Raw genomic sequence first — 23765 nt, forward strand, 5'->3', positions numbered from 1 at the left:
AACGAGTAGGTGCTTCTTTGAAGACACGAGCGTCATGAACCCTCCGGACTCCCCGTGGATGTGGTGAATGCCCTTTGTTGATCCACCCAGTGTGCAGCACCATATGAAAGTACCAACCTTGCGGTACGTACTGGTGACCCTGCGTGCTCGGGGCCAAGATAGGATTATGCGGTTTCCATCTAGGCCCTCCCCACAGTTAGGGAATCCATATGGCAGCAAAGCGCATCCCCTATGACCTGATAGTCTTCCAAGTCAAATCCTTTCGTAGCGCAGCAGCTTAATGGATTGCTTTGGCTACGCATCACAGCAGCCACCAGTCAGATTTTCCCCCGTGCCAAATGATTCCCGACTGACCGGCATAGCTGTCTGCATTGTGAGCTTCCAGACGGCTATTGTCCACCCGCTATCTCCACTGTGAGGGCATGGCTCTCAATCTGGTATTATGGCATTTGTCAGGCGCAGGGAAAGACAAGTCTCACAAGCTTCAAAAGAAGTGTCTTATCCATGCGAAAGTTTCACAGCCCACTGCGATCATCGCCAACAGCCTGCAAAACTAGCGGTCCCCACCAGTGCTGTGCTTGTTTCCTGCACCCAAATTCAGGCATCAATGGGTAGAAGCTGCCCCATTACCAGCAGGTAGCTCCAAAAACGCGAGGGCCTGCGGTTAGGGAGAATTCAGTGTCCATGCTGCTTCTTCCGTATGCCGCGCGCACGTAGCTGCTCCTCCAATCGCCTGCCTTTGCAGTTCATGGTCAACCATAGACAGCATGAGAAGCGCGAGGCCGAGGTTTACAATCATCCACAATGCGTTAGTGACTCAGCAGGGTCATGCTGCAGTTCTATGGGATTTTGCCCTCAGTCACCCAGGGAAAAAGGCGCCGAAGATGGTAATGTCTGCTGCCTGCTTTCACAAAGGGAGGGGTGAGGCTGTACCCAGAACCACCAGCGACAATGATTTTTGCCCCATCAGGCACTGGGCTCTCAACCCAGAATTCCAAGGGGCGGGGGAGACAGGGAACTATGGGATAGCTATGGAATAGCTACCCACAGTGCACTGCTCCAGAAATCGACGCTAGCATCGAACCATGGACGCACACCGTCGAATTAATGTGCCTAGTGTGGATGCGCACAATCAACGTTTTAATATCTGTTTAATAAAACCGGTTTTAGCTAATTCGAAATTATGCCGTAGTGTGGACGTAGCCTCAGAAGAAGGTATGGAAAAGAAGAGAACAAACCAAAATAAGAGCTTCAGAGCTGAGGAAATAAATCAGGAACTGATCTGAGAGCAAGAGGAAGACCCAGGAAAAAGCAACAACCGGAAATATGGAAATGGCGGAAGTGCTAAATGCCTTTTTTTTTTTTCAGTTTTCATGAAAAAGTGTAGCAGCGATTGAATGTCTAACACAGTGAACACCAGTGAAAATGAGGTCGGATCTGAGGCTACAATAAGGAAAGAACAAGTTAAAAATGATGTAGACAAGTTAGGTGTCTTTAGGTCATCAGGGCTGGATGAAATCCGTCCTAGAATACTCAAGGAGCCGACTGAGGAAATATCTGAGCCATTAGCAATTGTGTTTGAAACCTCATGGAAGATGGGTGAGATTCCAAGGACTGGAAGAGGGCAAATAGAGGGCAGGCCTGCAATTAAAATGCTGCACTGGCACAGTTGTGCCGCTGTAGTGCTTCAATTAAGATGCTCTAAGTCAACAGGAGAGAGCTTTCCGAGTAGCTAATCCCCTTCCCCAAGAGGCACTAGCTATGTCAGCTGAGGAGTCCTGTTGACATAGCACTGTCTACGTGAAGACTTAGGCTGATATAACTGTGTCATGCAGGGGTGCGGCATTTCACACTCCTGAGCAACGTAGTTATTCCGATAATTGTAGTGCAGACCAGACCAGAGTGCCAATCTAGAGAAACAAGAATAAGGACAATCTGGGGAATTACAGCCCAATCCGTTTAACTTCAGTACCTGGAAAGACAATGAAGCAAATAATCAAGCAGTCAGTTTGCAAACACTTAGAAGATAATAAGGGGATAAGTAACAGTCAACATGGATTTGTCAAGAACAAATTATGTTAAACCAGCTTAGTCAGTTTGTGGAATTCATATCTTCCTCCACATTGTGGGAGGGAGCGAATTTCATGAGCTGACCCTGTACAGTTTTCTATGCAGTGCAAAACAACACAATTTTGGGTTTGCGCCCCAGAGGGGGCGTGGATTTGAGTGCCGGCCAATTCCTGAGTTGAGTCATCCCACACAGAGCTGATGTCAGTGTCTGTGTCTTTCTGCAGCTGGGTGTGGACCTAGCTGCAAGTGTGCTAGAGGAGGCTTGAGGGCCTGGCTCGGCAGGGCAGTGTAAGGGAACCCAGACTGGTGGAACCAGTGGGCTCAGGGGTACTCCTGTACATCAGGTGGCACCCCAAGGGGGGACAACCTGTCACAGGGGGGGTTAGGTTGGACATTCAGAAAATCTTCCTAACTGTCAGGGCAGTTAAGCACTGAAACAAGTTACCTAGGCAGGTAGTGGAATCTCTGTCATCGGAGGTGTTTAAGAGCAGGTTGGACAAACACCTGTCAGGTTTGGTCTAGATAATACTTGGTCCTGCCATGAGTGCAGGGGACTGGACTAGATGACTGATCAAGGGCCCTTCCAGTCCTACACTTCTATGATTCCCTCAAACTCTTCCAACTAAGGGAGAGAAGAGGGGAGCAATTTTCCCTCCACATCGCATGCAAACACTGAGGATGAAGGGAGGTGAGGGAGGGAGCTACTGACATAAATCAGCCGGGGTGGGTAAGAACCCATGAGCCATTTCTGCCTGGAGGATATGACACCTACTGAGGACAATCCTCAACTCAGAGAGCTCACAAGGTTCTTTGTAGGGAATCCCAGCTGTTTCCATCAGGTACTGACAGTTTTTGAGTTGGTTGAATGATTCCTCTCCTGTGCTGCTGCCTCTCAGGATCTTTCTTTCTCCTGAGCCCTGGAGATCTGGGACCCACGGCTCCTCCTCCCATTCCAGCTGGGAGATCACGTCAGGTTTGGAAACTGGAAACCCTGCCCAGGTGAAAGGAAACAATGGAGATCCAGTAAACTCTTGAGACATTTGTCACAAAAATGTTCCATTGTTTTAACCCTGGTCCATTGTAAAGCCATAACATCCCAGGGGCAGATGCCCAGGTGCTCAAAAGTGCAAAGCTCTCTGCTTATGAGGGATTTAACTATCCTCATCTGTGCTGGGAACACACACAGCCAGACACTCACCCTGAAAGACACCCCTAAGACACAGAGAAGGTAACTCTATGTGCCAGACGGTGAGGACACTAGGAAGACGGACATTGCCCTGGAACTGCTGACTGAGACGGAAAGAGGCCGGGCGACAATGGGTGAGGCATAGGTAAGGGTACAGCTCTGTCATGGAGGTTACAGAATCCGTGACTTTCCGGGACCTCTGTGACATCTTCCGCAGAGGCAGGGCTGGGGTAGCTGGCAGCCTCGGAGCAGCAGCCCCAGGGCTGAAGCAGCAGCTGGGATTGGGTCAGCCCCGCTGGAACTGGTGCAGTGGTGGGGCTTGGGCAGCTGCTGGCAGTCAGTTCCAGGGCCACCGGAGCAGGGACCCTGGAGCCTCTGGAGCAGCTGGCAACCAGTCAGCCCTGGGATCGCCGGAGCAGCTTGCCAGTGGTCAGCCCTGGGGCCACCAAAGAAGCTGGCTGGTGGGCTGACCACTGGAGCAGCAGCCACAGGTTGGAGCAGCCGCTGGAGTTGGCTCAGCCCCTGCTGCAGGAGCAGTGGCGGGGCTGGACAGCTGCAGGAGGTCAGCCCTCAGCAGTGCTCCAACTGTTAGTTCCTGCCCCCAGCGTATTTTTAGTAAAAGTCACGGGCTTCCATGAATGTTAGTTTATTACCTGCAACCTGTCCCTGACTTTCACTAAAACTGCTCAGGACAGAATTTGAACCTTAGTCCCATGGAAGCACATGAAAAGATGGGAGTTGCCTTACCAAGTGGGGGGTCAGTGCTAACGAGGCCAATTCAATTAGGGTGGATGTGGCAACTGTTGGGGATGGGCCACATCCACCCTAATTGAATTGGCCTCGTTAGCACTCCCCTCTCATTTGGGAGTTGCCTTACCATCTTTTCATGTGCTGTATATTTATATCTGCCTACTTTTTTTCACTCCATGCATCTGATGAAGTGGATTATGAAGTGGCTTATAGCCCATGAAAGCTTATGCCCAAATAAATTTGTTAGGTTCTATGGTGCCACAAGGACTCCGAATTGTTTTAACTGTGGTATGTAACCTGTCACTTAAACTAGCCTTTGTATCAGATGACTGGACGATAGCTAAATAATGCTGATTTTTCAGAACGGCTCCCGAGGCAATCCTGGCAATTACCAGCTGGTAAGTCTAACTTCAGCACCAGGCAAATTTGTTGAAAGCATAGTAAAGAACAGAAATGTCAGACACATAGAAGAACATGATATATTGGAGAAGAGTCAACACAGCTCTTGTAAACGGAAATCATACCTCACCAATCTATTAGAATTCTCTGAGGTGGTCAGCAAGCACATGGACAAGGATGATACCTGGACTTTCACAAAGCCTTTGACAAGCTCCCACTCCAAGCTAGCCGGACCATTGGTCTGACCCAACATGGCCATTCTTATGAAGAAGGCTATCACTGCACACCACTGATCCAGACTCCCAAAGATGTCTGCACTCAGCCTGACTTCTGGGTAAGCATGGTAGATATATTGTACCCGGGGCCTGGTCTAGTAACTGGAAAACTGTAATTCCACTCCAGAAGATAGACTCATAGACTTTAAGGTCAGAAGGGACCATTATGATCATCTACTCTGACCTTCTGCACAATGCAGGCCACAGAATCTCACCCACCCACTCCTGTAACAAACCCCTAACCTATGTCTGAGTTATTGAAGTCCTCAAATTGTGGTTTAAAGACTTCAAGATGCAGAGAATCTTCCAGCAAGTGACCCGTGCCTAACCTGTAGAAGAGGGAAAACGCTCCAGGGCCTCGGCAATCTGCCCTGGAGGAAAAAATTCCTTCGCAACGCCCACATATGGCGATCAGTTAAACCCTGAGCATGTGGGCAAGACTCACCAGCCAGACACCCAGGAAAGAATTCTCTGTAGTAACTCAGATCCCACCCCATCTAACATCCCATCACAGACCACTGGGCATACTTACCTGCTGATAATCAAAGATGGAAAGACCAGAGGCCTAACACCTGAGGGGGCACTCGGAGAGAACAGGAAGGGGATAGAGATACAGCTAGCCCTGTCACTCACTCTGACACCCACTTCCCTTCCTCCCACTGCTGCCAGCTCTCCCCAGCTCCTGGGACCCCAGGAACACCCACTTCTTGTGTTCTCTCCTCTACTCCTATTGTCCTCAGTGCTTCTCTCTACCAGTTCCCTCAAATTTCCAGCTCCCCAACCACTTTCCAACCCCCCTTCCCATTGTCTCAAGTGTTCTTTGCTCCAGAGTCCCAGGAGCTCCTGCCAAAAAAAGTGTCCCTTCTCCCCCTCCCATTGCTAGCACTCCCTTTCCTGCAGCAGCTATCACCCTCTCTTTACTCTCACTATCACCAACCCTCCCAGCTCCTCGAGGTCCTGGTCCAGCACTGTCCCATTGCTCCCAGCCCCTTACTGTATCCCAACTCCTTACAGCACCTACTCCATGGAATCCCCCCTTCCCACTGTCCCCAGATCTCTTGGCTCAATGTGCTGTTTGCCCCAAGCCTTCCCACACCCCAGCCTGCCACCATTCAGCCCCTCCCCTAACAGCACCTAGTAGCCCGAGTAATGGACCAGCATCCCCTTGTGCTGGACATTCTGCGAACACTGAAGGAAAGGACAGGCCCTGCCCCAGAGCACTGGAAATTTAAGACTAAGATGAGAGACAGCTGGACACAGATAGATGTGAGTGGGGAAGGAGACAACAAGACGTGTGGGTCACTCTGATAGGCAGTGCTCTTAGCACACCAGCATCCTAGCCATTGTTATATTTTGGTGGGCACCATGGAAAAGATGAGTTGTGGGGAGGGATGGGAAGGAGGACAAGGAGGAAGCTTGGGGGATACTTTTGAGGAGCTTCTCCCAAGCATGAGGAGCAGTGGCGAAGGCACAAAGGGGCTTGTTTGAAATGTTAACAAGTGGGTGATGGAATATGGCACCATGGCCCGGTGAGAGGTCAGAGTCAGCATCATGACATTTGGTCTTAAAAGTTAAGATCAGCAGCTGATGTTTGATTCAACAGAGGCAGGGGAGCCAGTGGAGAGGCTCAAAGGAAGGGCTCTGTCATGCATTATCAGTGTCTTATATGCACCATCCTTCATACAGCCTCTCTCGGGAGCACCTCTCCACTGCATCAGGGACCAAGCCTCCCATGTCCACAGACTTCTTGGTCTGGGGGAGCGTGGGCTCTTAAGCCCCCCCGCCCCTTAAACCCACCTTGGCTTGAGAGCCTGAGCTCCAGCCCAAACCCAGCCTTGAGCTCCAGTAATGTGTAGGTGTAGCTTTCTTTGAGGCCATCCCCCACAGCTTTACTATTCAGAGACCAGGTCTCCTGGTGGCAACACCCATTTTTTCTCATTGTGGCTCTCCAGCAAGTCCAAATGATTTCAAATTCCTGCTAATCACTCGCTCACTGCAGGAGGAGATGTAAGCAGTAGGTATTGGCAGCATTGCAAGAAGAACCTGGCCTTTATTAAACAACTGGAATAAGCAACGGAAGGGTCTTTAGGTTAGCCTGATGAAACAAAACAAATCCAAATTTATGTTGGCAGAATCATCTGCCCAGCTTTTCCAAATCCTCCTCAATTTCATCTCTCTCCCCTGTTTCAGTCCCTGTGGCCTCTTGGGCAGCAGCAAACTCCTGTTCGCACCCAGTCCCTTTATCCCAGGTTGCACTTCCTTTGTGTTCCCATGTTCTGCTTCCCTTGTCTCCTAGTCATTACATATTAGTGTCCAGTTGCTGTTATTGCAGTTCAGGGTGACTGCACATGTATTCTCTGTCTATGATCCACCAAGGACACCCACTCTCAGGCTTTGAGCTCCCCAGCTGTCACCTCTTTTGGGCAATGACACAGGTCTCACTGCCTCCTGAGAAGGGTATTTCCAGGCTGCACTATCCCCTGCCTAGGCTCTAAATTCCCCAGCAAGACATACTTCCCTAGCATGCCTGCCTTGCCTTCCCTTCAGAGACGGTAACTATGTAATTGCACACAGGTCTGTCTAAGCAAGCGCATTAATTCTTAAGGAGAAAGCAATACAGAGAAAATATTTATTAAAATGGTAAAAGAATTTACATGCCTGCTAATAAGATCACCAGAGATCAATCGCTGCAACTCCAACAAGCTCTGTGGCTGGTAAACATTTCTTCATGCACCCAAAGGGTTTATCCTGGGGTGGGCAAACTACAGCCCACGGGCCACATCCAGCCCACCAGCCATTTTAATGCGGCCCTCGAGCTTCCACTCTGGTGCTCCAGCTGAGGAGCAGGGTTGGGGGCTGCTCTGTGCAGCTCCTGGAAGCAGCAGCATGTTCCTGCTCCGGCTCCTACACGTAGGGGCAGCCAGAGGGTGCCGCTTCACATGCTGTCACTGCTCCAAGTGCCGCCCCCATTGACCAGGAACCTCGGCCAGTGGGAGCTGCTGGGGCGGTGCTTGTGGACAGGGCAGTGCGCACCAGAGCCACCTGGCTTTGCCTCCACATAGAAGCTGGAGGAGGGACATGCTACTGTTTCTGGGACCTGCTTGAGGTAAGTGCCACCCCAAGTCTGCACCCCATAGTCACCCCCCCAAACCCCAACTCCTTGCCCCAGCCCTGATTCCCTCCTGCGCTCCAAACCCCTTGCTCCCAGCCTGGAGCACCTTCCTACACCCCAAACCCCTCATCCCCAGCCCCACCCCAGAGCCTGCACCCCCAGAGGGAGCCTTCACCTCCCCCATGCCCCAACCCCCTGCCCCAGCGCTGATTTCCCTTCCACCCTCTGAACCCATCAGTCCCAGCCCAGAGCACCCTCCTACACCCCAACCCCTCAGCCCCACCCCAGATCCCGCACCCCCAGCTGGAGCCTTCACACCCTGCCCCCTGCACTCCACCCCCTGCCCCACTCTGAAGCCTCCTCCCACACCCTGAACTCCTCATTTCTGGCCCCATTCCGAAGCCCTCACCCCCAGCCAGAGCCCTCACCCCCTCCCGCACCCCAGTCCCAATTTCGTGAGCATTTATGGCCCACCATACAATTTCTTTACCCAGATGTGGGCCTCAGGCCAAAAGTTTGCCCACCCCATGTTTATCCTGTGGTTACAAACTCAGAAGATGCACTCTCAATTTTATATGGCCATAAGTGCTGGAACTAGGGATGCTGCCGCACCTCCTGGCTTGCAGTGGTTTCCATCATATGTAGGGTTCATAGTTTGGGTTGATGACTCAGCAGCCCCACTACATAAATTGTTCCAGTGCCCCTATATGGGGCCTCAGTAGGCCAAAGTCTCTCCCACCCTTCCCTAAGGATCGGGCCCCTTTTGGACAGAGTTCCTGTGTTCTCGATGAGAAAGAAGGGCATGAGTCAGTTTAAATTCAGGCTATTGATCCAAAAATCCTTTCTGCATCTGTTGGTCTCTGGAGAACGCAGTTTGCATTGGTATATGTGAGCCTCTGCAGGTGGTGGTGCTTTTCTGGCGGTGTTACAACATGAATAAATTTGCCTGAGCAATACTCACTGCTCTTGCCTGGAGGAACTACCCTTTCTCATTGTAACTCTTCTGCCCGTCTGAGTTGGCAGCAACAAGGGCTGGGTTCAGTATCTAGGGGTTCCATTTCAATAACACAATGCAAAACCGGCTTAAGCCCCCACCCAGTGACCTGGGACAATTACATACCACCCCCCTGGGCACCTCTAAAAGGCAATGCTTCCCCTCTCACAAGCACAGAGTCTGAGTGTAGCAAAAGCCTTTTAATAAAGGAGGGAAACAATGCGGCATCATATTGAAGAAACACCACAAACAGGATTCATAACACAAATCATGAGCAAAAGACCCACCCCCAAGTAAGTTTGGCAGTGTCCTTTTCCCCTCAGGGTCTTAAGTCTGACAACCCAAAAGATCACCCCAAAGGTTCAACACCCCAAAAGTCTCTTGAGTCCAGCAACCCAAAAATCACCCAAAAGTCCAACAACTCCAAAAGTCTCTGTCCCTAGTCAGTGCAGCCCCAGTGTTCAAAAGTTTATCTGCAGAGTTTTATCCATCTCAGCCCGCGCCGCTTTCCTCAGCCCCCAATTTGCCTGAGCGGTTGAACACGCATCCTAGTGGCCCCGAGTCGTAAACTGTGCCGAACTGCGCAACTGCGCAAACGACCTGGCCGCCTGCCAGGGGCTTTCCCTGACCCAAAGCAGCTGCTCCTTAGTTGAAACCACTCATTGTACCAGCCTTCAGTGCGGTGGCACCATGGCCCAAAGTAAATTCAGCTCAAGCAGCCCTGTAACTACTTCTCTGAAATCAGACCCCTGAAGGTCTTTTCCACAAGTTCACCACAGATGTCAGGGTAGAGCTCAAGCCTAACTCTGCACATGCAGTCCTGTCCGCATGGATACGTAAACAATAGACTCCAAAGACATTGAATTCAAATTCAATAAGGGTGACCAGGATATTGCAAGAAAATTGCTGATGCCTGTCAAAGCTAGGTCTTCCATTGTCTCTTCAGGCGCTCCATTCGGTCGACAGTTCTTGATAATGCATGTATCATCAATCCTAAGACAAGCCAACATATACTGTGGAGTCATTAGTTCCCATGTCCCAAAAGGAATTAACTCCATTCAAACACCCCAGAGCATGACAATGCAAAGTGAGAGTGAAGCAGAGTCATACATATTTTCATTTACATAAATAAATATAATAAAGACTAACCAATACCCAATCCCACTTTCTCCAAGGGATCCGGTCAAAGCAAGGGCTAAGATAATGAATCTAAAAATCATAGAAATGTACGCCTGGAAGGAACCTCGCAGAGGTCATTGGTACAGTGGTTCTCAAGACTAGGGCCACTGCTTGTTCAGAGCCCTGGCAGGCGGTGCCGTCTGTTTATCCTGCGCATCCCGCAGGTTCGGCGATCGCGGATCACACTGGCCTGCGGTTTCACCGCTCCAGGCCAATGGGGCTGCAGGAAGCGGCGCGGGCTGAGGGATGTGGTGCTGGCTGCCCTTCCTGCCAATTGGCCTGCTGACCCTACTTAAACCAGCAACAGGAACTGGAAGCTGTCTGAATAACTGGGATCCACCCTGCTGTGGATTGTGTATCTTGCGGCTCTCATGCTCATTCCCCTGGCTTCACTTCCGGGGGCCCTGACCTAGCTTGGCTCCTGGCATGTGAGTTGTGGTTCTTTCTGATTTGTCACCTGCCTTTGACCCCCTGGTATCCTGACTTCGACTGATGCTGGTTACCAACTTGTGGTTCTGAACTCTGGTTTGTCTCCTACCTCTGATCTCCCAGGATCCTGACCCAGCTGGCTCTTGGCTCCTGACTGTGTACCCCAGCTCTGACCACTAGATCTGGTTGTCCATGACCCAGGCCTGACATCAGTACAGCAATAACTGGATGAAGTTCTATAGCCTGTGTTATACAAGTCAGACTAGATAACCTAACAGTCCACCCTGGCCTTAAAATCTGTAAATCTAGAATAGATATTGGAATACCAGCATTTCTCCGCATGCCCTCCAGCTGTGTGCACCGTGTCAGCGGCAACGATAGGTGAATGGTGGAGGGATTAGTGGAGCAGCTTGGCAGAGTTGTGACTGTAAAAAAGACAGGTGTATGTCAACCCCGAGGGAGCGAGTGTGCCTCATTTAAGTGCTGATTATTGTAGATTGTGTCAGTAAAGGTGCACAGGGATTAAATAAATTAATGGGGATATACCTATCTCCTGGCACTGGAAGGAACCCCAAAGGGTCATTGAGTCCAGCCCCCTGCCTTCACTAGCAGGACCAAGTACTGATTTTGCCCCAGATCCCTAAGTGGCCCCCTCAAGAATTGAACCCACAATCCTGGGTTTAGCAGGCCAGTGCTCAAACTACTGAACTATCCCTCCTCCCCTGTCAGTAGTTTGGTAGCATATACACAAGGATGAAGAGGTGGTAACATTTTGAAATCTAAGCTGGTTTGTGTGGATTGGGCTCACTGGTTCAGGGCAGGCCAGGTGTAGGAAACTTCCATTCACTACATCAGACCCAAATCCAAGTCTGACCTTTGCAAAGAGGAGGTGTTAGACTGTGCCATGCTGCTCTCATACTCTGTTCCCAGAGTGCTCTGTGGCGTGGAGGGCAGAGCGCTTGTATATGTGTCATTGGCATGTGGGGATGCTGCAGAAACAGGGCAGGGCTGGAGTTGCACAGTGAGGGTGTGAACTTTAACTCTTCATTTCTCCTTCTAAGAACCGAGGGGACAGGAATCCTTACCCAGCGAGGTCACATTCTCGTAGTTCTCCTGCATGACGTCTCCGTGGAGGGCTCTCTGAGCGGGGTCCAGCAGAGCCCACTCTTCCCTGGTGAAATACACAGCCACCTCCTCGAAGGTCACTGGCCACTGAAAGAGCAAGGGTCCCCCACTCAGTGCCTGCTGCCCAGTGACAACCTCGTATCACAGGAGGAAAGGTCCAGTCTTATAGAAGCTCTGGGAGGTGGGCCGTCAGCAGAGTGCCACCCCTACCCCACTCACAGCAGCCAGGAGACATTGGGGGTGGGGAGAGATCCCTCACCCCTCCCAGAAAACAGAGGGGGTAGGGGTCTTTGCATTCCTCACACACCTACTAGCCAGAGGCAGATCAGAGGTGCCAACTTTCCAATTTCCCCAGGGGGGCTCAATCCCTGCTTCACCCCAGACCCTGCCCCCACTTCACCTCTTCCCCCAAAGCCCCACCACCGCCTCTTCCCTTCCCAACCCTCCTCTTCCTGGGCCTGCTTCCAGCCCCGTTCCATCCCCTCCCTCAAGCATGCCCTGCCCTGGTTCTGCCTCTTCCTGCCCCCGCTCCTCCCCCTCCACTGACCAGCTGATCCTCAGCGGGTAGGAGGTGCTGGGAGCCGGAGGGAGTGGGGCTGATCAGTGGGGCTGCTGGTGGGTGCTGAGCACCCACTGTTTTTTTCCTGTGGCTGCTGCAGTCCCGGAGTACCCACAAAGTTGGCACCTATGAGGCAGATACAGGAAACAGAGCTGCTAGCATGGTGCAGGGACAGCTCCCTGGTAGGAATCCCAACACCCTTCCCATTGCCATCAGCCGGATGTGAGGGGACGGGTTATCTCCCCTACACCTCACTGATGGGGGTCCCCTTCATATCTCACAGCAACCCCTGGTTAGTAAATTCACACGCCAGCACTTAGAGGCTGGGGAGTTTTCCCAGTGCAGTCCAGGGGGTTCTTTCCTTTTCCACAGTTCAGGGCTTCTGTACCCCCAAACAGGGGCGCTGGGACAATTTTTATAGTGGGGGTGCTGAGAGCCACTGAACCAAACTGTAAACCCTGTATATGATGGAAATGACTTCAAGCCAGGGGGCACTACCACAACCCCAGCACCCCCTAGTTCCAGCACCTATATCCCCAAAGCTCAGGGGTCTGTTCCTAGGACCCAGCTCCCAGGTCAAATCATTCCCAGCAGGTTTGTCACACCCTGTCCCCTCCCTTTCTCCACCTCTCCCACCTCCAGGCCACACTGCCCAGCAGATCCCGTCTGCTCTGTATTCTCCTCTCTCTCACACAGGAGCCCNCTCCTGGGCCTGCTTCCAGCCCCGTTCCATCCCCTCCCTCAAGCATGCCCTGCCCTGGTTCTGCCTCTTCCTGCCCCCGCTCCTCCCCCTCCACTGACCAGCTGATCCTCAGCGGGTAGGAGGTGCTGGGAGCCGGAGGGAGTGGGGCTGATCAGTGGGGCTGCTGGTGGGTGCTGAGCACCCACTGTTTTTTTCCTGTGGCTGCTGCAGTCCCGGAGTACCCACAAAGTTGGCACCTATGAGGCAGATACAGGAAACAGAGCTGCTAGCATGGTGCAGGGACAGCTCCCTGGTAGGAATCCCAACACCCTTCCCATTGCCATCAGCCGGATGTGAGGGGACGGGTTATCTCCCCTACACCTCACTGATGGGGGTCCCCTTCATATCTCACAGCAACCCCTGGTTAGTAAATTCACACGCCAGCACTTAGAGGCTGGGGAGTTTTCCCAGTGCAGTCCAGGGGGTTCTTTCCTTTTCCACAGTTCAGGGCTTCTGTACCCCCAAACAGGGGCGCTGGGACAATTTTTATAGTGGGGGTGCTGAGAGCCACTGAACCAAACTGTAAACCCTGTATATGATGGAAATGACTTCAAGCCAGGGGGCACTACCACAACCCCAGCACCCCCTAGTTCCAGCACCTATATCCCCAAAGCTCAGGGGTCTGTTCCTAGGACCCAGCTCCCAGGTCAAATCATTCCCAGCAGGTTTGTCACACCCTGTCCCCTCCCTTTCTCCACCTCTCCCACCTCCAGGCCACACTGCCCAGCAGATCCCGTCTGCTCTGTATTCTCCTCTCTCTCACACAGGAGCCCACCAGCAACACCCCAATCATCCCTACCTGAACTGGCTCCACAGCTGCCATTTCCCTTCCCTGTCACCCGGGAAGAGGGGATGAGGAGGAGCGAAACATGAATGTTATTCTGCAGCCTGTCAGGACAAAAAGGGCAAGTGGGCAGATTGCAGAAAAGGTTTTATTTTAATTTACCTCACGATTCCCCACAGGCTCTTTCCCTGCAGAGCTGTTCTCGACTCTGCCACGCAGGGCAAATGCTTGGTTGCTTTATCACAAAGCAGACCTGGCCCCTCTCACCAGCACTAAACCCACTGAGACATTTTTAAACCCTCCCAGGAACAAAGTCTCTGAACCAAATGCTGATCTACTTTGTCCCTATGTTAATCTGGAGTCACTCCTTGTACTTCCCTCCAGTGAGATTAACGTTAGTTTCAGTGAAACAAGGCTTTGGAGCGATGAGGACAGAATCCTTTTAAACAGGTCACATCTGGTGTAAGGACTCAGGGCAACAGTTTTCCCTCCAAAATGTGAAGTTCCTGCAGTACTGAGGGCGGCAGTGCAGCAAAAGTTGTGATGATTGTAACAGATCTGGTAATTTCCGTGGTAAGTGTTACTGAATGAAGTAAGCATCTTTGGAGACCATTGCATGAATTGCAGAGGTTCTGTATTATTGTGGGCCAGGTAGATCAAAGGACTATATTGAACAAGGTGGCTGACAAGAATGGTCTTTGGGGACAAGATGTGTGAACTGGATTTCCTGGGAAATATCTTGAATGCAAATCCCCCGCCCCAGTTTAAGCAAAATCTCAGCCTTCTGAAGCTATGCCCTGAGGAGTGGGCCTTTGCCTGCTGGCCACCTGTTATTTGAGGCCAAGATCAAAGGCCAAATCTGTATAGAGACAAGACTGAACTATTTGTGGTTGTTCTGGTTCTAGTTAAGGCTGTTATGAACTTGTAACAACGACACAAAAGCTTTGTGGAGTTTGAGGGCCTTGCTCCTACTACAGCCCCTGCTGTAGCTGGGGGCGGGGGCCGATTTCTGGTAAGCTTATGAGCTTGCATGTAGGTTTTTATTGTTTTTACACTGCTGATAGCCTCTGGAGACAACGCAAAGTGTGTAGGCAGTGGTGGCTTGCTGGGGATATCACAATGTAGGCAGGGAGCTGTGCAGGCAGGAAACACTGTGTTTAGGAGGAAAAGAAACACTGGACACTGCATTAGAGAGGTGATGGCTGGGAGCAGGGCCGGCTCTAGCAATTTCGCTGCCCTAAGCACTGCAGCACGCCGCGGGGGCGCTCTGCCGCTCGCCAGTCCCGCGGCTCCGGTTGATCTTCCGCAGGCTTCCCTGCAGGGGGTCCAGTGGTCCCGTGGCTCCAGTGGACCTCCCGCAGGCATGCCTGCGGATGCTCCACCAGAGCCGCGGGACCAGCGGACCGGCCGCGCACGCCTGTGGGAAGTCCACCAGAGCCGCCTGCCGCCCTCCCAGCAACCGGCAGAGCGCCCCCATCCCGCAGCATGCCACCCCAAGCACACGCTTGGAGCGCTGTGGCCTGGAGCTGGCCCTGCCTGGGAGCCAGAAGCCTAAAAGTGGGTGCTCTTGGTGGACCATGCAGTGGAGATACATGTGCAGTTGCCCTGAATTGTGAAAGTGATTTCATATCAGTTTTTGCTAAAAGGATGAACATTAGCTCCCCCACCTGCTGGGCACTCACACACGGAGCACTGGGTGATGCTTTTTTAACAGGAGAATGGAGGGTGTGAAATTTCCATGCCATCACTGGCTAACAGTGGCCACTGATCCACCCCAGAGGTGGCTGCATCTCAGCGCCGGGGAAAGCAAACATTCATGGAGACCATTTGTCATAAGGTTTTGGGGATACTTGTGGCTAGTCATAGTGTGTAAGGCCAGAAGGGATCAGTCGATCACCTGGCTTGACACCTTGTATATCACACGCCACCAGCACCAGGCAGCACTGTCACACTCACCCAGAGACTGAAATCAGACCCCAGCATAACAGCCCACGGGAAATTAAGTATTATGTTCCAGGGAGACACTAGGAGGGAGTGAGGACCGTCGATGTCTGAGCCCTCTACAATGGCAGGGAGATGATTCAATGAGATACACAAAGACAATCCTGGTGATTGACCAGCACCCAACACTGCAGAGGAAGGTGAAACCCCCAGGGTCACTGCCAGTCTATCCTGGGGGCAGAGCTGGTGCAAGGAAGTTTTGCGCCCTTGGCGAAACTTTCATCTTGCACGCCCCCCCCAGCTAATCCCGCCCCCCTGCATCAGCTAACCCAGCTCCCCTACCCGGGGAACTCCCCTCCCCCCACAGCAGCTACCCACCTCTGCAGCTAACCCCGCCCAGGGAGACCCACCCCTCTGTGACAGCTAACCCCGCCCGGGGAGACCCCATCCCACAGAAGCTAACCCTACCCGGGGAGCCCCCCTGCATCAGCTAACCCCACCTGGGGAGATTCCCCGCCCCTGCAGAACCTAACCGTGCCTGGAGAGCACCACTCTCTGTGGCAGCTAACCCTGCCTGGGGAGATCCCCCCCCCCATCATGGAGCTGACCCCACCTGGGAGATTCCACCTGCCACGGAAGCTAACCTCACCCAGGGAGCCCCCATCTGCAGCTGCTAACACTGCCTGGGAGACGCCCCCCCCCCCTGCAGAGCAGCCCCATCTGGGAACCCCTCCCCCGCCGGCAGCTAACCCCGCCTGGGGAACCTGCCCCAGCTCACCTCGGCTCCACCTCCTCCGCTGAGCACGCTGGCGCTGCTCTAATTCTCCTCCCCTCCCAGGCGTGCAGGACCGATTGGAGCAGACTTAGAGCTGGGCTGTGTGCTCAGCAGAGGAGGCAGAGTGGAGGTGATCTGGGGCGGGGAGCGGCGCCCCTGTGCGCCTCCCCTGTTACTGCCGGCAGCCCTCCCTGTGCCCCCCCTCCCGCCCCAGGTCCCCTCCACTCCACCTCCTCGCCTGAGCGGGCTTTTAGGCTCCCCCAACCACGAGGGGCCCTAGGCAGCCGCCTAGTTTACCTAAATGGTTGCACCAGCCCTGCCTGGGGAAAATTCCTTCCTGACTCCACCCATTCAGAGCCTGAGTACAGGAACCAGCCAGCCAAGCACTTGAGAGAGAGAACGCTCAGGGCCACCTCAGAGGCCTGGGCCTCCCATCCAGTGTCTCATCTCCAAACATGGCGGTCTCTTAACAAAAAATAAATCCCATGGAGGAAAATAGAATGAAACATTAACTGTGGCAAGTCACGGGAAGTAAAATTAGGCAGGGAGGCCGAAAATGAATCTGAAGAACAATTAGCAAAAGACACACAAACTAAGAGCAATTGTTTTTAATGCACATCAGAAGCAGGAAGCAGCCAATGAGTGGGGCCACTGGACTGTCAAGATGCTACAGAACACTCAAGAAAGACAAGCGTGTTGTGGAGCAGCTAAATGAATTATTTGCATAAGACTTCACTGCAGAGAATGTGATGGAGATTTTCACACACGAGCCATTCTTTTTAGGTGACAAATCTGAGGAATTGCTCCAGACAAAGGTATCAACAGGAGGTTTTGGAAGAAATTGATAATCTAAACAGTAATAAATCACCAGGGCAAGATTATATTCAATCAAGAGTTTTGAAGGAACTCAAATAAGAAATTTCAAAACTATTAAGCGTAGTATATTACTTACTGCTTAAATCAGCCTCTGTACCAGATGAGTAGAGGATAGCTAATGTAATGCCAATTTTTAAAAAGACTCCAGAGAGGATCCTGTCAATTACAGGCCACTAAACCTACTTTAGTACCAGACAAGTTGATTGAAACTATAGTAAAGAACAGAATGATCAGACACATAGAAGAATATGTTAGGAAAGAATTAGCATGGCTTTTGTAAAGGAAAATCATGCCTCACTAATCTATTAGAATTTTTTGAGGGGGGTCAACAAACATGTGGACAGGGTGATCCAGTGGATATAGTGTACTTGGACTTTCAGAAAGCATTTGAGAAGATCCTTCACCAAAGGGTCTTAAGCAAAGTAGGCAGTTCTGGGAAAAGTGGGAAGGGATCAGTAATTGGTTAAAAGATGTGGGGGGGAGGTAGGAATAAATGTTCATTTTTCAAAGTGGAGTAAGGTAAATAGTGTGGGGTCCACAAATGCTATGTACTGGGCCCTGTGCTGTTCAACATATTAATAAGTAATCTGGAAAAAGGGGTAAAGAGTGAGGTGGCAAAGTTTGCAGATGATACAAAATTACTCAAGATGATTAAATCCAAAGTTGACTGTGAAGAGACACAAAAGTATCTCACAAAAGTGGATGAATGGGCAACACAACGGCAGATGAAATTCAATGTTGATAAATTCAAAGAAATGCACATTGGACAACATAATTCCAACTATACATATAAAATGATGGGGTCTAAATGAGCTGTTTCCACTCAAGAAAGAGATCTTGAAGTCACTGTGGATAGTTCTCTGAAAACCTCTACTCAATGTGCAGCGGGAGTCAAAAAAGCGAACAGCATGTTAGGAATGATTAGAAAAGGGATAGATAAGACAGTACATATCATAATGGCACTATATAAATCCACAGTACGCCCACATCTTGAATACTGTGTATACTTCTGGTCACCCCATCTCAAAAAAAGATATATTAGAATTGGAAAAGTACAGAGAAAAACAACAAAAATGATTAGGGGTATGGAACAGTTTCTATATGAGGAGAGAATAAAAAGACTGGGACTATTCATCTTAGAAAGGTGATGACGAAGGGGAGATACGATGAAGATATATAAAATTATGAATGGTGTGGAGAAAGTGAATAAGGAAGTGTTATACATCCCTTCACATAACATAAGAACTAGGGGAACCCAATGAAATTAATAGACAGCAGGTTTAAAACAAACATACGAAAGTACGTCTTCACAAAGCACACAGTCGACCTGTGAAACATGTTGCCAGAGGGTGTTGTGAAGGCCAGAAGTATGAATGGGTTCAAAAAAGAATTAGGTAAGTTCTTGGAGGATAGGTCCATCAATGGCTATTGGCCAAGATGGTCAGGGGCCCAACCCCATGCTGTGAGTGTCCCTAAACCTCTGACTGCCAGAACCTGGGACTGGAGAACAGGGGATGGATCAGTCAAAAAATTGCCCTGTTCTGTTCATTTCCTTAAAGCATCTGGCCCTGGCCACTGTCATAAGACCAGATACTGGGTTAGATGACCATTGGTCTGACCCAGTATGGTCATTCTTATGTTAAAGGAAGGAGACCAAAAAAAAAAAGACTATATTGGGGGGAATCCCTTCCTGACTCCTGCAGGTGATTGGCTGAAGCCCTGAAGCATGAGATTTTAGGAACATAAGACAAACTGGACTGGAACCCTAGGACTGCCAAGTCCTACCCCCTTTCATCAGAAGCAACCTGACATACAATCCTACTCATAAATTTGTCAAGCTCTCTCTTAAAACTAATTAAGTCTACCACCTGCCCCCGAGGAGAGTGAATCAAGGTTGGTCATGGGGAATTGAATCCCCTAGCAAATTCCAGTAGGGAGAATGACTCAGGTTCCATCGAAAACATGAGCTGTTGCTATAATTAAAAGGCCCTGGGAATACCTCCAACACAGAGAGGATTTTTTACCTGATATTTGATAATTATATAGAAAATGGCAAAATCTGAAGTTCCGTATGAACGTTCAGTAATTAAAGAAAGAAGGGTGGAAATGGAGGTATTTTGAATCAATCTTCACAAATAAGAAAGGAAAATGGGAATATGAGAGGAATTGTTAATAGTTCACAACAGGAATAAAAGCAAAATTTGAATGAATTTCTTATCAGTATTTTATCAATAAAGAGAAAAAAACCCCAACATTTGCTACGCAATCCTTGAAATATTCAAGAATTTGAGGAAATGGCAAAATCTGAGGAGATTTTAATGTAAACATTTTATAATGAGAGAGAGAGAGAAATATCACAGGAGATATTAAATGAGTATTAGATAACTAGAGAGAGAATGAGGCAAGGCTTTAGGGTATTTTATAGCAATCGTGGGGAGTTTTATGTCAGAATTGGGGAGAAGTGGGTCAAAAACTAAATATTTGATAATAGGGAGAAACAATAAAATCTGAGGGCATTTTACATCCATATTCAACAATGAGAGAGAAACGTGGGAACACCTGAAATGATTTTATATGACTGTTTGTAACCAAACACCGCCCTACCCCTGCCACACACACATTCACATGATGAGCAGGAAGTCCTTTGAAAAGCTGCTTGAAGAGGACAAGGCAGGTGACTATGGAGAAGGACGGCTCCCTGGCAGCATGGAGGGGGCACCATCAGGGGACGGGCAGGTGACTGGTGGGGGGGGTAGTTGTTGGGACGGGGTAACCTGAGGTTGGGTGGGCAGTCTCCACTGGGGACTCTAGTTCCTCCCTTCTCCTTCTGTGCATCTTCCATGCCTGATGGCTGTCAGAGAATGGCCACCATATCCCACCCCATCCCACCCCCAGCGGCGGCTCCAGGCACCAGCGCACCAAGTGTGTGCCTGGGGCGGCAAGCCGCGGGGGGCACCCTGCCAGTCTCTGCGAGGGCGGCAGTCAGGCACTCTTCGGTGGCATGCCTGCAGTGCTGCGGATCGGCAGCAATTTGGCGGTGGGTACGCCGAAGCTGCAGGACCGGGGACCTCCTGCAGGCAAGCTGCTGAAGGCAGCCTTTCTGCCGTGCTTGGGGCGGCAAAAAAGCTAAAGCCGCCCCTACCCACCCCACAGGCAGCCGGATCTCGAGGCTCTCCCAAGCAGCACCCACTAACCCCCTTCCCATCTGGGGAATGACACAGGACAACAATTTCCTGCCTAAACAAGGACAATCTGCTGCAGAGAAAATGGGCAGGGAAATACCCAAAATCTGAGGAGATTTGAAATTGACACTGGAGAATTAGAGAGAAAATGGGGCAAAATCTAATAGAAAAGAGGTCAGTCAGTTGAGAAAAAAGTGTGCAGGGGGAAATCTACATGGATTTTACCTCCATATTTGATAATTAGAGCGAAATGGGGGAGAACTGGAGAGAATTTTCATCAGCATTTGGGAGGGAAAAGACCAATTCTGAGGTGATTTCATCCTCCCTTGTCCCTGCTATCCTATGTTCTCTTCTCCTCTCGCTGTAATTTCCTGACTACACAGAGATAGTTAAATCTACATGTCTCTCTCCCCTCTCCCTTCAATCTCTGTTTTATTTTGCCTCTCTTCCCTTCCTCACAATTCCACCCCCAAACTCAAAGGGGAAAACCCACTGGAGACAGGTCTCCTTGCTCCCCCGCCGCCATCCTAGTTTTGCTCCTGTAGCAGATCCTGACAAGAGCTGAGATCAACAGCGTCACTGTTGTTAACACAGCTCCAATGACTCCCGCAGGAGCATTAGCAACAAGGGAGCAGATTCCGAGGCCATGAAATGTGACATTCCAGGAGCATTTGTGCCTGTCCAGTCCCCAGCTCTTTCACTGAGGTTTCACTCCATCACCTGGTGTCCCCGGCTCAGGGGTTGAAGTCAGCAGAGCCGGGAGCTGCCCTAGGGGGCTGGTTCCAGCCAGGGAAAGTCCCCACCTACTGCTGGGCTGAGGGTACATTGATGGGGCATCATGCCGTGGTGCGGGAGTGGCAGCAGGGGCCTGTGCTCTTGCAGCCATTAGAGACAGGAGTTGCTGGAACAGTTCTCTCTGTTGGGCTCTGTCCTCCTCCCTTAGCCGCTGTTCCTGTTCCAGGAACTGCTTTGCAAGTGCCTGCTTCCTGGCTGAAACGCTCGCCTCCAGCTGGATGGCGAGCCTCAGCCTCTCCACCTGCCTCTCAGCATGTCGTTGTTCCAGTCCTTCATCCCTCTGCTTCTGGTAGTGCACCTGCTGCTCTATCCTCTGAAGAACATGGGCCATGACTTCGTCACGGAAACGCTTTCTTTTAGACCGGTCCGCGAGGTTACGCTGGGCCAGGGATGGAGTCCCTGAAGAACAGCAGGCCGTGTAGCTTGAGGATCCTGAAACAGGACAAGGAAGAGAGGGTTAGTGTCTAAACTAGCTCGGCGGAGGAGACAGAATCAATAACTAAGGAATCCCAAGGACATTAAATATAACAGTTCTGAAGTGAACCTACCCATATTGTGAGGGGGACACTTCAGTCCTCACACTGTCTCTTGACACAGCCTTGTTAATCACAGTGACAGATGTGCAGAAGAAAAAATTTAAAATTAACACCTTTACTCTGCTTCATAAAAAACTTCATCACTTATTGCCGTATGGGGGAGAGGTGTATAGCGCCCTCACTGCAAAAGGCTTTTTCTGTCGTTTCAGACCTTTCCTATTTCAGAAGGCATAACAGTTCTTCTGGTGCCCTCATGGCAGAGAGAGATGTTATTCCAAGCTGCTGGAGGGAAACCTGCAGTGTAAGCAGCAGAAGTATTCAAACTGGCAATTAATCTTTGGTTATCAGTAGGTAAATATGCCCAGTGGTCTTTGATGGGACGTTAGATGGGGTGGGATCTGAGTTACTACAGGGAATTCTTTCCTGGGTGCTGGCTGGTGAGTCTTGCCCACATGCTCAGGGTTTAACTGATCGCCATATTTGGGGTCGGGAAGGAATTTTCCTCCAGGGCAGATTGGCAGAGGCCCTGGAGGTTTTTCGCCTTCCTCTGCAGCATGGGGCACGGGTCATTTGCTGGAGGATTCTCTGCACCTTGAGGTCTTTAAATCACGATTTGAGGACTTCAATAAATCAGACATAGGTTAGGGGTTTGTTACAGAAGTGGGTGGGTGAGATTCTGTGGCCTGCATTGTGCAGGAGGCCAGACTAGATGATCATAATGGTCCCTTCTGACCTTAAAGTCTATGAGTCTATGTACAGTGACGGGGGAGGGATTGGGGAGAGGGGCCTGGAAAATTCGCTCTTCCACGCAGTGTGACAAACTCTCTAGAGTTTCTGCTTCAGGAGAAGTTTGGAGCTATGAGCAGCTAGGATTGGATCAGAATCCATGAGGGAATTAACATGATGCTGTGTTAGCTCACACATGGCTTATCCTGTTAGTACTGTATGCAAAATTTTCTGAAATCTGCAACTTTACTCCACCCTTGCCTGGATTATCTCTAACAGAAATGGACTAGATTTGGACATACAGAATACTGTTTCCCAAATACACACACACACACACACTCAGTTCGTTGTTTGTTGACAGGCAGCTGCATAAACCTAGGAGTGATTGCGGAGTGGCAAATTTCTAATTACTGAAAGGAAAACAAGAATGACCATGGCAAATCGCTGTGACTTAAAATAACCCTTACAGCTGCTGTATGGAAGTTGGAAATTCCAAGCCCCCACTGTGAACTCCACGTGATGCGGGAGGGGAAGGGGGGATGCCTAGGGACTGTAATACCATGTGCAGTTACTAGCCAAACACTGATAGCCCAGGGTAGCTTACTGGTTTTGCATTGCTTCTTAAAGCAGAAATCGCTCCCATTACTGTAATAATATGATTTGAATTGGAACCATACACTTACCGGCGGGTTCTAGGGCCGCTTCTCTCTCCACTGGGTTGTTGGCAGTGGGCTGTTCTTCAGAGGCAGGAGGATCAAACAGCTCTTCTGAGTAGGGACTGAGAATTTGGTGTTGAGCCTGATCCACCGCCTGCTCTGGAACTGGTTGCATTAAAAAAGTCACTTCATGATCCTGGCTGGGAACCTGCTGCTGCCTGGATTTGGGGGACAGCAGGGTACCATCCCCACTCACCAGGTCATCATGAAGCATGGTTGGCTCTGTGCTGGGCACAGAGCTCAGGACCCGGTCAAAGTCATCATAAAATGGGCATGTCATTGGTGAGTTGCCCGAGGAGCGATTCTTATCCCTGGTCTTCCTGTATTCTCTCTTTAGCCTTTTAATTCGCTCCCTGCACTGGACACTTGTCCTGAAAATCTGCAGAGCCGCCAGCTTTTTAGATATCTGCTGGTACAGGTGGTCATTTCTGGTGCTTTTGCTGAAATCCACAGTTTTACTGGCCTCACAGCACAAGATTCACCAAAATCTGGCTGTGCTCAAGTGACCAGGAAGCAGCTCGCTTTACAAAAGGCTTGAATGGATCAGTCTCCATTGCACACCCTGGAGGATTTCTGATCCTGTGCTTGCACATCAGTGCTCAGAAGACAACTGG

The 23765-nt window shown here is 50.6% G+C and overlaps 1 protein-coding gene across 2 annotated transcripts in view; it reads right to left on the reverse strand.

Moving 5' to 3' along the window:
- The window catches only part of LOC116835313 (uncharacterized), a 26623-nt gene extending 2858 nt beyond the window's left edge, over positions 1–23765 (reverse strand). The window contains exons 1-4 of one of the 2 annotated variants that reach the window (XR_012656878.1): positions 23119–23765; positions 21099–21605; positions 13620–13708; positions 11480–11606 (exon numbers count right to left, since the gene is read on the reverse strand). Coding sequence is in view for 1 of the 2 variants with exons in the window: in XM_032798074.2 (XP_032653965.1) it covers positions 13656–13708; positions 21099–21605; positions 23119–23431 (873 nt within the window). In the remaining variant the exon portion in view is untranslated. Of the gene's footprint in view, positions 1–10925; positions 11607–13619; positions 13709–21098; positions 21606–23118 lie in introns of those variants that run through there. The other variant, XM_032798074.2, reaches the window with a different exon arrangement.

The sequence above is a fragment of the Chelonoidis abingdonii genome, chromosome 11 (assembly GCF_003597395.2).
Source record: "Chelonoidis abingdonii isolate Lonesome George chromosome 11, CheloAbing_2.0, whole genome shotgun sequence".
NCBI classification, from domain to species: Eukaryota; Metazoa; Chordata; order Testudines; family Testudinidae; genus Chelonoidis; species Chelonoidis abingdonii.